This window comes from Protomyctophum parallelum (assembly GCF_964188405.1).
Source record: "Protomyctophum parallelum genome assembly, chromosome: 11".
NCBI lineage: Eukaryota > Metazoa > Chordata > Actinopteri > Myctophiformes > Myctophidae > Protomyctophum > Protomyctophum parallelum.
This window is the reverse complement of record NC_139707.1, coordinates 45,529,620-45,546,853: the sequence shown is the minus strand read 5'-3', so window position 1 is coordinate 45,546,853 and position 17,234 is coordinate 45,529,620. Positions and strand designations below refer to the sequence as shown.

The 17,234-nt window shown below is 44.1% G+C and overlaps 1 protein-coding gene across 1 annotated transcript in view; it reads right to left on the bottom strand.

Moving 5' to 3' along the window:
- Nucleotides 1-17,234, bottom strand: part of LOC310867033 (low-density lipoprotein receptor-related protein 1B-like) — a gene marked incomplete at its 5' end in the record, with an annotated part of 569,593 nt that overhangs the window by 69,675 nt on the left and 482,684 nt on the right. The window contains 7 exon segments of the mRNA XM_083776826.1: nucleotides 5,582-5,688; nucleotides 7,178-7,401; nucleotides 8,358-8,602; nucleotides 9,559-9,678; nucleotides 11,821-11,955; nucleotides 13,694-13,834; nucleotides 17,053-17,175. Of these exon segments, the coding sequence (XP_083632952.1) occupies nucleotides 5,582-5,688; nucleotides 7,178-7,401; nucleotides 8,358-8,602; nucleotides 9,559-9,678; nucleotides 11,821-11,955; nucleotides 13,694-13,834; nucleotides 17,053-17,175 (1,095 nt within the window).

Here is a 17,234-nt window from a genome sequence, read left to right as displayed (position 1 = left end):
TTCTGACCTGAGATCAGATTCTAAAAATGTCAGTCGCTCTTTGATTTTTCAAAAAATAGCAGACCTACAAGCTCGTATCGCGCCACTCGGTGGCGCGATATGAGCTTGTAGATCTGCTATTTTTCAATAGCTAAAGCATAACATGATGCCAACACCAAAATGGGTGTCCGGTCAGAATGGGTTAATGTAACTGCTGTTATATTAAGGGTAGTGTGAGTGATTGATTTGTATTTTATGTTAACCAATTTAGACCTGAGGCCGATTTCTAAAAGAACGGTTTTCTGAAAAACCCATGTTTCTATGTCAGTGTTGCTCAACCTTTTTCACGATAAGGACCCCCAGAATTCCAGGGTTCCCCCCCCCAGAAGCAAAGATCTGAGCTAAAAAACTGCGACGCGCTGTGAGCTTGTAGGTCTGCTATTTTTGAAATAAATCGTGAAAATGTGGCCCAAATGTTTTTCAGAAAACTGTCAGGATTTAGAAGGCATTTGTAGAATCGTTCCTAGGTCAAAATGGGTTAACCCATTCTGAACGGGCACCCATTTTGGTGTCAGCATCATGTTATGCTTTAGCTATTGAAAAATAGCAGATCTACAAGCTCATATCGCGCCACCGAGTGGCGCGATACGAGCTTGTAGGTCTGCTATTTTTTGAAAAATCGAAGAGCGACTGACATTTCTAGAATCTGATCTCGGGTCAGAATGGGTTCATCAGACCAGTGTGTCCCCGGCGGAAACCTCGTATGAATCTGATCTCAGGTCAGAATGGGTTAATGTGGTGCTTATGTTTGCTCATTTCTTGTACCCGTTGTAGGTCCCTCGCGATAGCGGAGTGGTGATAGATGTGCGTCTAAGAGAAACCAGATGCAGGAAGGCTAACGGTACCGATGGATACAGACATCGTCCTGAGTGTCCGTTCAAACGGGTATGATGTGAAATACATTCAACATGGAATTGTTACACGGCACGGCTTGGTTCTGATCGGGTCAATCCCTGAATTCATCGGCCTGTTATTTTTAAGTGGTGCAACCACTTCTACATCCAGCATGCAATGTCCATGTACCTGTGTACCTGCTTGTGATGTGTGTACCTGTGTGAGCACGAGTGGTGTGCGCATGCGTGAAATTGGAACGAGAGAAGTATGTGACATGGCTGCCACCTGCTGGACGCAAACGATACAGAGAATAAATTGGAACGATACAGAGAAGAAATTGGAACGATACAAATTGGAACGATACAGAGAACCAATAGACGGGAGTTGCACCACTTGGTTCACACTGGTGTGACTTTTTTGAATAATGACCTCATTTATTGATCTCAATAGACCTTATGCAGACCTCGGCCATCTTAGCCATTATCAACGTTTGCCTGTTATCTCTCCTAACTGATACCGACATCAATATGCCGCTGTTTGGCGGTATCAATAATGTTAATTCTGTCTGTGTTTCATCCTGCCTGTCAGAGCCAGGTCCGATGTATGGTGTGTAGCGAGCATGGAGCAGATCGAGCCTTACGCAGTGAGAATAACTACCTCATGGACTGTGTACGGAGAAGAGACGAGCGCACGGTATGTACAGTATGTACAGTATGAGTACATGGAAGGTGCACCGTTGATCCGACCCGCCCTGTCAGGGGTCAGGGGTCAGCCATGAGAACAGTCACAACTAGAAAAAGTGCCCTTCCGGGCACAGGTCTCCACCAGGTTATCCACAGATCCGTGCAGTTAGAGGTAAAAACACTTTTCGGCCAGTTATAGCGCCACCTTGAGGCTGAGTTGAAATTGTTCATGTGGCATTTTGTCCTCGGCCTAGTGGGAATGTGGGTGCACAATTTCACGGAAATCACGCGATGTGTTCATGATTTGCAGCATTTTGTTTGAAACTGAGCACTCCTGTGAACTTTGGAAGCCAATCTTAACCAATCAGGATGGAGTGTGAGAAATATGAAAGACCGGTTTGGTTGAATGGCTCTAGAGAGACTGTGTACCAATTTGCGTGATGTTTGGACAAAATCTGTAGGTGTGCTGTGCAAAAAACTGTTTTGCACAAAGCGGCCTCCTGGTGGCGCTATAACAGGCCGTTCTGGAAAGTTTGGGGCAGAGGTTCATGGTTGGCATCCAGGGAGTGTGTGTGCAAAATATGGCATCGACCGGGTTAACGGTGGCTGAGATTAGCTGGTCACGGACGGACACACGGACACACGGACACACGGACACACGGACACACGGACGGACGGAGTGCAAAACATACTCTCCCCATGCCTTCGGCTGGTGGAGACAACAATGATCTTAATAATAATTAATAATTTGTAATTTTTTAGTGTGTGTTTTTTTTTATTGTGCTGTGTGCTAGGTCTCATAGTTGGTGCTCAGTGCGTTCGCAATAAATGCACAGAATCTCTTCATGTACGTGTCTAGTGATCTAGTGATGATAAAAACGAATAACAAATATTATTATTATTACTATTACGTGCTGTACTTCAAACTATAACTATTTGTAAATGTATCTATTTCAATGTCATTATTTTCTTCCAGCGTCATTCTCTTTGGCATGCTCGTTGTAATCCTAGACTGACCGGGTGGCGCGATACGAGCTTGTAGGTCTGCTATTTTTGAATAATCGAAGAACGACTGACATTTTTAGAATCTGATCTCAGGTCAGAATGGGTTCATCAGACCAGTGTGTGTCCTAGTGGAAACCTCGTATGAATCTGATCTCAGGTCAGAATGGGTTAATTAATTTCAATGTGATTTTCTTTCAGCGTCATTCTCTCTGGGAGGCTCGTTGTAGTCCTAGACGGACTGGTGGTGGTTGCGATCTATCTTTAACTGACGATGACGGAGCCACTCCAACAAGGGATCTGTCCAACTTCATTCAAAGTAATGATTATTCATTGAAATTTGGGAACCTAATTATTTTTATATTTTATATGAATTGGCGACTTTCAAACTAAAGGCTCATACATACTCCAGTTTTTGGTGATAGGTTATCAGCGTTTTAGGTGATAGCTTGGAGGCCATCATACTCGCGGTGATGTCCTTGAGGATTGACCCCGCCTCCCTGTGGTTTACCCAACTTCTAGACCAATCAGTGAACGGGGGTGATAAAGACTTGTCTGATAGAGATGGGTCTGTGTCCGCGGTGATAGCTGATCATCACCGCGACTGACGTAACGGTGTAGTTTTCCAACCCTTTTAAAAACTACACCGCGGTGATAACCGATCACCAAAAACTGGAGTATGTATGAGCCTTAAAAAGGTACTATGGCCTGGTCAGTTCTGTCAAAACGCCCCCCACTTCCGTTTCAGTCCAATCACCTGTGTTTTAATTACAGATCCGAGTGTTCCAGTCATCACGGCCTCGGCCGACATACCGGAGGCTTCCGTGCAGACAGAACCGCAGAACGGGCTGCGGGTCTACAAGGGCTCCGCCTTCCGGATCCGCTGCTACGTCCGAGCACGGCTTCCCAACAGCTTCTTCCGTCTCACGCTCAACGACACCGAGACGCGGGACAAAGAGGACGGCGCCTCCGGCCGCGCGGAGTTCCTGTTTCCTGCCGCGGACGGCCCCGCCCACCGAGGCATTTACAGGTGTGCTTATGAGGTCACCGGTGGTGACGCCGGCGGCGGCGAGACCTTGACCTTTCGGAGCGAGCCCCTCCCTCTCACCGTCTATTATTACGATAGCGACGACTACTCTGTCGACCTCTCTCTCGACGAATAGAGAGACGAGATATGCTTTAGTGTCTCCGAAGATAAATTGAAGGCGTCACAGGAGCATGATGTGATGAAAGAATTAATCAATGCTCTGATGAAGGCCGAAATATATCGCAGCCGAAAGTTCCCGAAACACATAAGTATTCCTTTTGTTGGTGTGCCAAAAAAAAAGGTTTTGTTGGTGTGTGCCAATAAAAAGTGGGAATCTGTCTGAAAATGTTGTCCTCTATTTGTCTGACATCGTGGATGTGCTACCACCTTTTTGGGATTTTTTTTCATCCAATTCCAATTTTTTGATGATGAATGGGGATCCTACATTTATACAATAAACTTTTTAGAATAAGAATTGGTATTATACAAAAGGTCAAGTCATTAATCCATTTAGACCTTCATAATGCATGCTAATATTCCTGGTTCCCCCCCCCCCATGATGGCACATGGATATTAACACATTCCGACCTGAGATCAGATTCATACGAGGTTTCCACTGGACACACACTGGTCTGATTAACCCATTCTGACCTGAGATCAGATTCTAAAAATGTCAGTCGTTCTTCGATTTTTCAAAAATAGCTTGTAGATCTGCTATTTTTCAATAGCTAAAGCACGACATGATGCTAACACCAAAATGGGTTCCCGTTCAGAATGGGTTAAAAAAAAATAGATGCCTCATTGGCCGCTGCAGTTCCCAGACAAGGGACAAGCGTATAAGATATACAAGACTTATAAGTATAAGAAGTAAGACACAAGTCACTTTACACTTACATGTTGAAAATAGCAGATCGGCTATCTTCAGCAAGTGTAAAATCAGCCATTACGACGGCACCAAAATACCTTTTAGTCGACTAAATCAACTGAAATCCTTCGTCGACTAAAACTAGACGATGACTAAAATTGGGACTAAAACTAAATTTTATTCCAAAGACTATGACTAAACTAAAAATCTAAATCTGCTGCCAAACACAACACCGGCATGCACTATTAGCTATACAGCTTAGCTATAGCAACACTGCACTGTGGTGCGACAGCTTAGCTATAGCAACACTGCACTGTGGTGCGACAGCTTAGCTATAGCAACACTGCACTGTGGTGCGAACAGCTTAGCTATAGCAACACTGCACTGTGGTGCGAACAGCTTAGCTATAGCAACACTGCACTGTGGTGCGAACAGCTTAGCTATAGCAACACTGCAGATCTCAAGACTCTATAGATAGGAGAGTGGATGGCAGCGATTCTGGAGTCCCACGTTGGTGTTGGCTAGACCGCGCTCTCGCATCGCATTCCCTGCTGCTGCTGCATCATTCTGAATGTGTTTGTAACGCCTGGGATTCGAACCCCGGTCTCCCGCGTGGAAATACCAACATATCATCCACCTACTAGAGTCATTAGACTAAAGGGGAATTCCCTGAAGGCCTGCGTAGATATTAGGCTTTTTAGGTCATCATGCAGATAGTTCCTGAGCCACCACTGCTGCATTTACATGCACAGAAAATGTGTACTGTTCTGTACACGCATGCATGTGTGCGTTGCGTGCATTTTCTGCCGGTTGATAGCACAGCAACACTTAGAATTCACTTTGAATATACACACAACAGCACAGCAGGAAAACATCTAAGCGAGGTGTTGTCTTTGAAAGGTAAAAACAGATGAGCTATACGAGTGGGTCTCCTGCGGGGTTCTTGTCCAGCAGAACCCTGCGTAAGGAGGTCCGTGGCAGGACTCTTCTACCTACCAGTGGGTCTCCTGAGGTTCTTGTCCAGGAGAATTCTGCGTAAGGAGACTCTTCTACCTACCAGTGGGTCTCCTGCGGGGTTCTTGTCCAGCAGAACCCTGCGTAAGGAGGTCCATGGGAGACTCTTCTACCTACCAGTTGGTCTCCTGAGGTTCTTGTCCAGGAGAACTCTGCGTAAGGAGCCGTCCATGGCAGACTCCTCGATGTGTGAGTGATCCCCGATAACGCTCCAGTACATCATCCTGTAAGAGACGAGGGGACAGATCATCCACTGGCCCTTGTGGCTCCTGCCACAGTGTGTCTGTGTGTGTGTGTGTGTGTGTGTGTGTGTGCAGTGGCGTGCACAGATAGACACTAGGGGGTGCTAGAGCACCCCCTGCCCTTTTAGCAATTTTGCTAAAAAAAAAAAAAAAAAAAAAGTTGTAGTGTGTGGACCATGCGGTGACATTGATCAAATCTTGATGAAAAACGCTTCTACTATATTATTTAGGCCCCCACAATCTAAAGCTATGTTTCTGTGTCAGTGGTTCTTCGATTAAATTATAAAATAGCAGACCTACAAGCTCGTAGCGCGCCACTCGGTGGCGCGCTATGAGCTTGTAGATCTGCTATTTTTCAATAGCTAAAAAGCACCAAAATGGGTTCCCGCCCCAAAATGCGCTGCACAAGGTGCCCTCTTTTTCCACTTGAGCACCTGCCCCTCTAAATGTCTGTGCACGCCACTGTGTGTGTGTGTGTGTGTGTGTGTGTGTGTGTGTGTTTGTTTCCTATGGTGATCCAGCCTATAGGACATACCCACGGACCGGTTGTCGGACAGTTTTGACAACTTGGGGCATCCCAAAGTTGTCAAAACTGTCCGACAACCAAAGACGAGGCAGAAAGGCGGGCAAAGTGTGCCATTTCTGCTGCCCTATATATGGCGGAGCTGCCACTGCTTGTGCCCATGGAGTGACATGTGAGTTATTTCATGAGGACAACATATCCATGAGTTTGTGAATGTAACCTCTACTGCACCTAAAATATGTGTGTTCCTGTATGCTTTCCCAGTGTGTGGACATAAAAAAAGTGTGTCTGTGTGTGCATGCGTGCGCGTGCGTGGGTGCGTGCATGTGTGACCCTTACAGGTCTGACAGCATACACATGGAACCAAAGTGTGGACCCATAAGGGTCCATTTGGTTCCATTTGTACACTGTCAAGAGTTAAGGGGTTCCCCGGAAACTAACTTTAGAACCACTGGCATAAGAAAAAAAACACATGGACACGACGAAAATATTTTCAAAAACATGAGCACAAAATGACCGCGGTAAGTCTGCAGTCTGCGCGGTCGTTAAATGCTTCTCTCCAACAATTAACCTATTCTGAACGGGCACCCATTTTGGTGTTAGCACTATGTTATGCTTTAGCTATTGAAAAATAGCAGATCTACAAGCTCATAGCGCGCCACCGAGTGGCGCGCTACGAGCTTGTAGGTCTGCTATTTTTGAAAAATCGAAGAACGACCGACTTTTTTAGAATCTGGTCTCAGGTCAGAATGGGTTCATCAGACCCGCAGTGTGTGTCCAGTGGAAACCTCGTATGAATCTGATCTCGGGTCAGAATGGGTTTTAAACAACTCGAGAAGCTGGGAATCGTCATCGCCGATTGGTATATATAGCGCGAGAGGGAAAACGAACAAAAACAACAACGTTGGACATGAAGCCGTGAACAAAAAAAAAGGCTAAATCTTTTACCCTCGTGCCGGGTTGACGGCGATGGCATAGGGCTCTCCCGCCATGTCGGTGATCAGGCGGGTGCAGTTGGGTCCCTTCAGCTGACCCACGTTCACGGAGTATCTGAGCTTGGTCCAGTGGGCGGTGTAATAGCTGAACCAGTGCATCCGGGAGTGGTCCGTCCAGTAGATATTCCCCGTGATCCAGTCGGCGGCGACGTCACGCGGCCGACGGAAGTCAGAGCACTGGGGGGGAGGAGGGGGAGAAAAAGACCAACCAAGTCACAGCGCGCGTATAGATTCACCAACAGATGTATTGATCTTGTAATCAAATTAGTTTTATGGGTGTGAGAAGTATTTTTTTAGAGATGAAAAGCATTTTTTGACCACAAAATGCTGCTCTGAATCCATTTTGCTACTTTGGAATTAACAGATCTAATTAAAACCTTCGGTGGACGTCAACAGACTGACCCGTTAAAATACCAAACGACAAATAAAAAAATAATGAGAGTAACTAAGACCTCTTAAAGGAACACTTCACCACTTTTCAATCTGTCTTCATATAATAGGTCCTCAGTAATAATCATGAAAATACTCAGTCTGTGTCTCATAGGACGGCTGTGGGCAGTTTAGAAACCGTCTTCCAGTGACATCATCATTAGGCAGAGTTTTTTTTTAAAACAAGATTTTTTTTACAAAAATGTTTAGATTTTCATTATCGTGAGAACGATGGCTTCCATTTTCGCATTGCAACTTTTCAGGACTAGAAAGCCTGCCATTTTTATGAGCTTGTATTCCCCATCGATGATGTCACTGGAAGACGCTTTCTGAACTGCCCACAGCCCCTCCTATGAGACAATTGCACATTTTTTCATGATAATTAGTGAGGACCTATTATATGAAGATAGGTTGAAAAGTGGTGAAGTGGTCCTTTTAACAACTTCGTCCCCCGGGCATATACTTATTCTGGGGGAAACTTTCACAGAAAATAGCAGATCTACAAGCTTATACCACACTTGCGTTGTAGAGGGTGTTATCGTTGGTGTTATCACAGATATACCTTGCAATTCATAATAGCTGCATCAATCACATGCAGGAAAAAAAACTAAAACAAAAAAGATCTGTTTTCAAGGGGGGAAGAAGAAAAGCAGCAAAAAAAAAAAGTGTTCCATGATGTCCATGCCCTTCACGGTCATACTTACGATGTTCCTGACATTAGTTTTAGCCTGACTCCTGTCTAGGGTTTCTTTGTAAAAAAGTCCACCCGGGTTAAACTGGGTAGCCCATATAAACTTTTGGTGGTGCGACAGAGCGTCCATTCCGATAACGCGGGCATTGTCCTCGATGCGAGTGAGCAGTTTGTGTTGTCCGTGGCTCTGGTTAAATGGATACACAAAACTGCGGATTTCAGTGTCATTAGATATGTAGAGCACCCGATCTTCTGGTCCTGCACCCACGGAGTTATTATATATGCAAAACAAAATGAAAAGTGGCTAAATTCCATTGGGGGTATTAGACAGTTTGAGTACAGTATTATCATCATCAACATTTTATATATGACATTATTACTGCTACTACAAATCTATACTGGTCAACATTATGACGTGTATATATTATCGCCGCTGTCGGGTGGGAAACCTGCATGGTACAGTCCCATTGTGGTGGTCTGTTCCAGGCTGTTGAAGGTACCTTTCAAAACCTTTCAGAACAACGAACGGCCCAGGAAATGAAAACGCAATGCATTTCCCCATAGGCGGTTTTTATTTAATTTATTTAAAGACCTTTTAAGCGTCGTACGAAGCCAACTCTTGTCGTGACAAATCATGACAACACACACAATATTTCGGACCAAACAAATAATTACAAAGAAGAAAAACAAAAAAAAGTGTTGTAACCTGCCGTTTTTTTCCTATAATTTCTAATTCTTTGTTTGGCCCGAAATATTGTGTGTGTCGTCATGATTTGTCACGACGAGAGTTGGCTTCGTACGGCGCTTAAAAGGTCTTTAAATAAATTAAATAAAAACTGCCTATGGGGAAATGCATTGTGTTTTCATTTCCTGGGCCGTTCGTTGTTCTGAAAGGGGGAGGGACTGCGACGCTCTATATGTACCTTTCAAAACCTTTCAGGCGAAAGGTACCTCTGGAAGCCACACCTCTGATGGGTGGGGTTTAGCCTTAAGGGGGTGTGTTTTTTTCCACCCACTGTGTAATACAATAAATGGACAGTAGGTGGAAGTGTCCAAAACGCTTCCTTTTTGTGTCTTATTTTAAAAACGTAAAAAATAAGGCAGAAAACAGACAGAGATTTCCGCCCGACAGCGACGACATGACAATATTATCAATAATCAATCAATGATATTCAATGTGTGTATTTTGACTGATATGTTGAAAGGCTCCGTACCTTTTGCTATACAGTTGCCATTGATCTCTTTATAATTTCGGTCACAAGAGCATTTATAGGATCCTTTGGTATTAGTGCAATAGTGAGAACACGTGTCATATTGGAGACACTCATTGATTTCTGCAAAGTATAGAAAAGAATTACAGTTACAATTTAGGCAGAGCAACAAACAATTAAGTACGGTAAACTCAATACGGACAGTGTAGTGCCTCAGTGAACTATAGGATCACAGGCAAACCACAGACCTCTAACATCAATCTAAAAATCAATATACGATCAAAAATAATTAATCTTGTACATTGGAAGTGCATGGATGCAAACGGATCTAAAATCTCTCTAAATAACTAAATCTAAACTAACCAGTATGTATATTTAAAACATTTTAACATTGTGGTCCCCGAAAAAACAACCCTTGGCTTAAAGTAACACAAACATGATTGTGTGCATTCCTGGAATCAAATCTGTACGGACAGACAATACAGTGTAGAGAGAGAGGCTGTTAAGTTGCTGTAACACGCGCACAAGCACACACGCACACACGCGCACACGCACACACACACACACACACACACACACACACACACACACACACACACACACCCCTATTCCAGCCAGCTGCAGTCAGACGAACGGCAGCCTTGACCCAACCTATCACCGCCAAAGAGGAAATTATACTGTACATCAGCTTCTCATAATGGACACTTTTACTGTTGCACGGAGACGATAAGCACACGGCACCGAGCCATGAACCGCCGGCTAACAACATTCACATCCCAGGGCTTGATTGAAAGATGGCAGCTAACGCCCACTTAACCCGTTCTGACCTGAGATCAGATTCATACAAGGTTTCCACTGGACACACACACTGGTCTGATGAACCCATTCTGACCTGAGATCAGATTCTAAAAATGTCACAGTCGTTCTTCGATTTAAAAAAAATAGCAGACCTACAAGCTCGTATCGCGCCACCGAGTGGCGCGATACGAGCTTGTAGGTCTGCTATTTTTAAATAGCTAAAGCACGACGTGATGCCAACACCAAAATGGGTGCCCGTTCAGAACGGGCTAAGCAAGGACTAAATTAAAGTCCTTCAGCTGTAATTACAAAACAAAGAAATAAACAAATTAAGTCCTTAGTGCAGCGGTTCCAAACATGGGGTGGGGGGGACCGTGAGGAGACTATAAGCGGGCCCACAAATAAAACACTAAAATATATATATATATATATATATTTCTTTTTTTAACTGAATGTCACGGGGCAGCCCGTGCCCTATACACACACACACACTGATTAAGGACATTGCACGCACGCACACACCACACAGACTGTGGGTAGTGGGGCAGACAGGTCCTATCATTAATGTCAATACTGTTGATGAATGCATTTACAGGATGTACAAATGAAATGATACACACAGGGAAAACATTCAGTTTATTAACCTGTGTGTTTATTGTAACCTCAGTATTTGTATGGCCTCTCCAGTGCTGGCACTTTAAGAGGGGGAAGGTGCCAAGTACTGGTGAGGAGTAGGGGTGTTCCACAATGTCATTTATCAAAGTATGTCTATTATCTGGGGAAATGAACGTAACCCCATATGATGTTAATCTAAAATAGAACATCTAGGTATGGGGTTACTGATTCAGGTTCAGCTGATAACTGGGAGCTTGTAGATAAGCTGGGTAAATTTAATTGCTTCTCTGTTGGTGGTAGGATCCTCTCCTATAAAGGGGAGACTGCAGGCAGAGCTAGTCAGTTAGGCTCGGGCAGGCATCATGCTGACACACCCGTGAGAGAGCTGCTAGGGCCCCTGTCTTGGGCATAGCCTAGTGCAGTTTGTTATTTTTCCTTTTTCCTTCGTTGAGCGTTAAGTATTTTTGAGTTCTTTATTTGTATTTTGGCCAGTATTATTTTAGTTGTTTGATTTTTTCCGTTGAGAATATCTGCACTGGAGCTGGAGTTTGGAGCAATAAAAACCATCAAAAAGCATCGCTGACTGTTTTTGGAGCCTTGGCCCTCGGGCAACTTTACATGAAAAACTAGTTTTCATAAAATAGGAACTTCAACATGTTAGTTAAATTGATCCAAGACGGAACACTTTGCCCATGATCGATCGATCATGGGCAAAGTGTCAGTCAGTCAGTCAGTCAATCAATCAATCAATCACTCTAATGCAAGCAATCCACGAATACAGCCAGATAAGGGACACCAAACGGCTGCATCTGTCCGTTACACCGGGGGTGGGGGCATTGGTGTACAACCTACCTTCACACTGGCCAGTCTTTTGGTTCCTCTTGAAGCCAGCTTTGCACTGGCATATGGCATTCGCGTTTGTTTGATTGCAAACCGCGTCCTCTCCACAAGGGTTCGTTTTCTTTCCACATACGTCTCCGCTGGAAACTGGAATTTTAAGAAGACATAATATATTTGTACTTTGAATCACTACGTCGTCGTCTACCCCTCCTGGCATGCACGGGGAACGGCTCCTCCCGTTTGATGTGTGGGGAAAGACCAACCAGGGCCATCATCTCATTTTATACGGTACACACAACACTTCATGCATGGCCATACATATATTACCATAAATAACCCATTCTGACCGGGCACCCATTTTGGTGTCAGCATCATGTTATGCTTTAGCTATTGAAAAATAGCAGATCTACAAGCTCATATCGCGCCACCGAGTGGCGCGATACGAGCTTGTAGGTCTGCTATTTTTGAAAAATCGAAGAGCGACTGACATTTCTAGAATCTGATCTCAGGTCAGAATGGGTTCATCAGACCAGTGTGTGTGTCCGGCGGAAACCTCGTATGAATCTGATCTCAGGTCAGAATGGGATAAGCACAAACATCACAACATGATATACAATGCAGGGCCTATTGCTTTGTTGGCTTTCCACGATAACAGCACAGATGGGTGTCTGGGCATAATATATATATTTTTCTTCTACCCGCTGTTGTTGTTTGATCTGCTTCCGACTGGACTTTAATATGCGGACTCCTGCCGGGGAGGGGGGGCTGGGGAGGGGTGACTATAGACTACTACTATGTTAACCCATTCTGACCTGAGATCAGATTCTAAAAATGTCTTCTACATCCTGACAGTTTTCCCATTCTGACCCGAGATCAGATTCTAAAAAAAATGTCTTCTACGTCAGTCGCTCTTCGATTTTTCGAAAATAGCAGATCTACAAGCTCGTAGCGCGCCACTCGGTGGCGCGCTACGAGCTTGTAGGTCTGCTATTTTTAAATTGCTGAAGCATAGCGTAATGCTATAACACCAAAAGGGGTTCCCGTACAGAATGGATTAACGAAGTCCACACCCACAACACCAGAGGGAGTTCAACAAACCGTGTACTGTACAACCCAGATTCGGGCACAAACAAAGGGACTAAATTATTTTCGCTCCCATGCCACCAAAATGTGGAACGCCCTACCAACGGTCATTAAGACACGCGAATCCCTTGACTCCTTCAAAACCGCTCTCAAAGGGCACCTACGGACGGCGGCGATTCGAAACTGGCCCCCGTAAAATCGGAATTCTTCCCCCATATGTTTCTTTTCCCTTTTTTACCTCCTTTATGATGAATTCCTGTTCTGTTCTTTGACTATACCGGTATATAGAAGTGTCTATTTGTACGTCTCTAATTTTTTTTTAATGAATTGAACAAGGTGGACCCTCTCGTAGTGTAATGCTTAATTGGGGTCGTCCACTCAGTCATAACAGTCTTTGTATTGAGTTTGTGCTTGAAATGTACTGTAATTCTGCAAACTGTTAATACATATTTCCATCAATCAATCAATCAATAAAATGGTAAATGGTGCATTTATATAGCGCCTTTATCCAAGGCGCTTTACAGAGATTGTGCATTACATTCACCCATTCACACACACATTCATACACCGATGGCAGCGGAAACCATGCAAGGCACCAACCAGCACATCGGGAGCAATTAGGGGTTCAGTGTCTTGCTCAAGGACACTTCGACACTAACTCTGGGGGAGCCCGGGTTCGAACTGGCAACCTTACGGTTACCATCCAGGCACTCTACCCCTGAGCCACCGCCGCCCATCATCAATAAATCAATCAATCGATCAATCAATCAATCAGTCAGTCAATCAATCAGTCAGTACGTACAGGCCTTGCAGTCCTGCTCGTCGGAGCCTCCGTCCCCACAGTCGGAGAAGAGGTCGCACTGCAGCGGGGCGGGGATGCAGCGCTGGTTGCTGCAGGTGAACTCCGTCTTGCCGCAGGGCCGCGGTCTGCCGGCCGCCACCTCTGCTCCCAACCCGCCACCAAGACACACACACCAAGAGCAGATGTGTAAAGTTAACCAGTAGTGGAAAGTATAACTAAGTACTTTTACTTAACCCATTCTGACCTGGGATCAGATTCATGCGAGGTTTCCACTGGACACACACTGGTTTGATTATCCCATTCTGACCTGAGATCAGATTCTATAAAAATGTCAGTCGTTCTTCGATAAAAAAAATAATAGCAGACCTACAAGCTCATAGCGCGCCACTCGGTGGCGCGCTATGAGCTTGTAGATCTGCTATTTTTAAATAGCTAAAGCATAACGTAATGCTAACACCAAAACGGGTTCCCGTAAAGAATGGGTTAAGTACTGTACTTAAGTACAATTTTGAGGTATTTGCACTTTACTTGAGTATTTCCAACTTCCAGTACTTTTACTTCTACTCCACTACATCTCAGAGCCAAAATGTGTACTTTTACTCCACTACAATTATTTGAAAACTTTAGTTACTAGTTACTTTGGCGATTTTAGATTAGACAACATACATTAACCACTTCAACCCTATATACATTTCGGCCATTTGAAAATAGACGATCTACAAGCTCACAATGCGTCGCAACGCAACACATTGTGAGCTTGTAGATCTGCTATGTTCAATATAAGTACATTCAGAATTCTGGAACTTTTACTTGTAACAGAGTATTTCTACATTGCAGTATATACGCTTAGGGGAGGGGAGGGGAGGGGAGGGGAGAGGAGAGGAGAGGAGAGGAGGGGAGGGGAGGGGAGGGGAGGGGAGGGGAGGGGGAGAGGGAGAGGGAGAGGGAGAGGGAGAGGGAGAGGGAGAGGAGAGGAGAGGAGAGGAGAGGAGAGGAGAGGAGAGGAGAGGAGAGGAGAGGAGAGGAGAGGAGAGGAGAGGAGAGGAGAGGAGAGGAGAGGAGAGGAGAGGAGAGGAGAGGAGAGGAGAGGAGAGGAGAGGAGAGGAGAGGAGAGGAGAGGAGAGGAGAGGAGGGGAGGGGAGGGGAGGGGAGGGGAGGGGAGGGGAGAGGAGGGGAGGGGAGGGGAGGGTACCCCCAGCCAGGGGCGAGGACAATAAAGACAGCATGAAAGGAAGAGCACTCCTTTGAAATTCTTTTGAGACGGTTTTCATAAAGGGGGGAAGGGGAGGACTGGTTCAATGGCCAACATTCAAGGACAGACACACTTCTTTGACTTTGAAAGGTGGGGGGGGGGGGGGGGGGACCCATCTGTGAGGCGTCATGCGCTGCAGGGCTACACATGTCCAGCTATGCCTGCACTTTGAAACACACAAATAAATAAATAAACAAACACAAAAACATGGCCTTTGGACTTTCTGATGTATATAGTCAAATGTTTTCACAACCCCTTTTGCTGTTAGCATTATGTTATGCTTTAGCTATTGGAAAATAGCAGATCTACAAGCTCGTAGGGCGCCACTCGGTGGCGCGCTACGAGCTTGTAGGTCTGCTATTTTTGAAAAAATCGTGAAAATGTGCCTCAAATTTGGAATATATTTTTTCAGAACGAACGTTTTTTAAGTCAAATCTTTGCTTCTGAGGGGTTACATATTTTCAGATGGGGGTCGGCGGCCAATTACAGATCATTTTTGGGGTCCTTGACATGAAATATGAGTGATATAGGCCTAGAAATATAGGTATTTCAGGATGTAGAAGACATTCTTTTCAGGCCTAAATGGGTTAAGCAGTGGTGGAGAGAGTATAACACAAGTAAATGTGTATTATTCACATACTGTACTTCGTTAGGTACTTTACCGTTACGTTACACATGCATAATAAATGAATAGCCTGCTCCAGCTACTATACTGGGATTTCTGATGGTCGAGTAGGGGATAAAATTTGCCGGCGAAAACATATAAATATATAAAACATACTTTATACTTACTCCCATACATGTATAGAGGATACCTTTAGTTACTTCACAGATTGAGATTAACAACAAAACATAACACATACATAGATAGATTATGTTTATAAATATGTATGTATATATATATATATATTAGGGCCGGGACTAATTGTGATTAATTAACTACAGAAAAATGTATGCATTAAAAAAAAAAAAATCACCGCGGAACGTTGTCACTGGACAGTTTTCAGACGGACCTGCGCACCAAGTGTCCGTGTCCTCTTCAGACAATAACACCACCAGACACCGCAGACAGTTCACCAGACTGGGGGAAGCCGCTGAGATCACTTTGCTTGTCCCCGTGGATTGGAAATAGGATTTAAAAGGCTATCCGATGGTAGCGTGGATTACAGCACAGTTGTGTGCAATTATTCAATAAATAATTATTACCCCTATTACTACAAAAACAATGTTTTATTGCTTAAACTTATGTATTCACTATTCATTGATTCACTATACCAAAATCCATTTGAAAAAATGTCTCTCACAGTTCTTGGGTGAAATAATGATATGCGATTAAAATGCGATTAATCTAGATTAATTAACTACAAAGCCTCTGATTAATTAGATTAATTTTTTTAATCGAGTCCAAGCTCTAATATATATATATATACTTACACTATTACATAATTTAATGTACTTAATGTCTCTGTTGTGAATTATTTTATTTAGTTTATACCATGTTGGATGGTATTTATATACTGACGTCAAGCGATGATGCTGTAATAAGTTATAAAGGGGTAGGGTTATTTACGTTTATTACTTCTCCCTACTCCTTTCCGAACATATAAAAGTAAAAAAAAAAAAGACAAATAATTATACTAGGCTTGTTTATTTTTTTATTTTTTTGGGAATATTATTTTATTTGTTTCTATATTGCACTTATTTTAATTCTTTGACTTTTTTTCTAATTTTATCATGTTCGGAATAAAGTTCATTCATTCATTTTCTTTTTATATATATTTTTTATCCCACGATTTTGTAACCCATTTTTCACCCCTGTGTCAATCATCTAATGTGATCCTGGGCTCTACACACCCTCCACCAACCTAGTCCCCATATATGGGGGACAAGGGGGAGAGCAAACGGACTTGAACTCATGCTTCCTTCATGCCTGAGTGTCCAGGTTGCTCCTTTTACACCTGACAGGGGGGAGTTTCCCTGGTTGGACGTATAGCGCGCTGTGGCAGGAACACGTTATTCCAACCAGTTCCTTTCCCCTCCATAATTTTTCATTCATTCATTCATTGAAGATAAGACTATACAGTACACTGATGGGGGGGGTACTCACCACACTCCTCCTCGTCAGAGTTGTCGCCACAGTCGTCCACCTTGTTGCACACCTGGTCCATCCTCAGGCACACGTGTTCGTTCCTACAACGGAACGGGCGTGTGGGCGGGCAGGGGAGCTTGGCTGGGGGAGGAAAAACAACGTAGGCTTCACTCACACCCGCACAACAGATTGTTGTACAG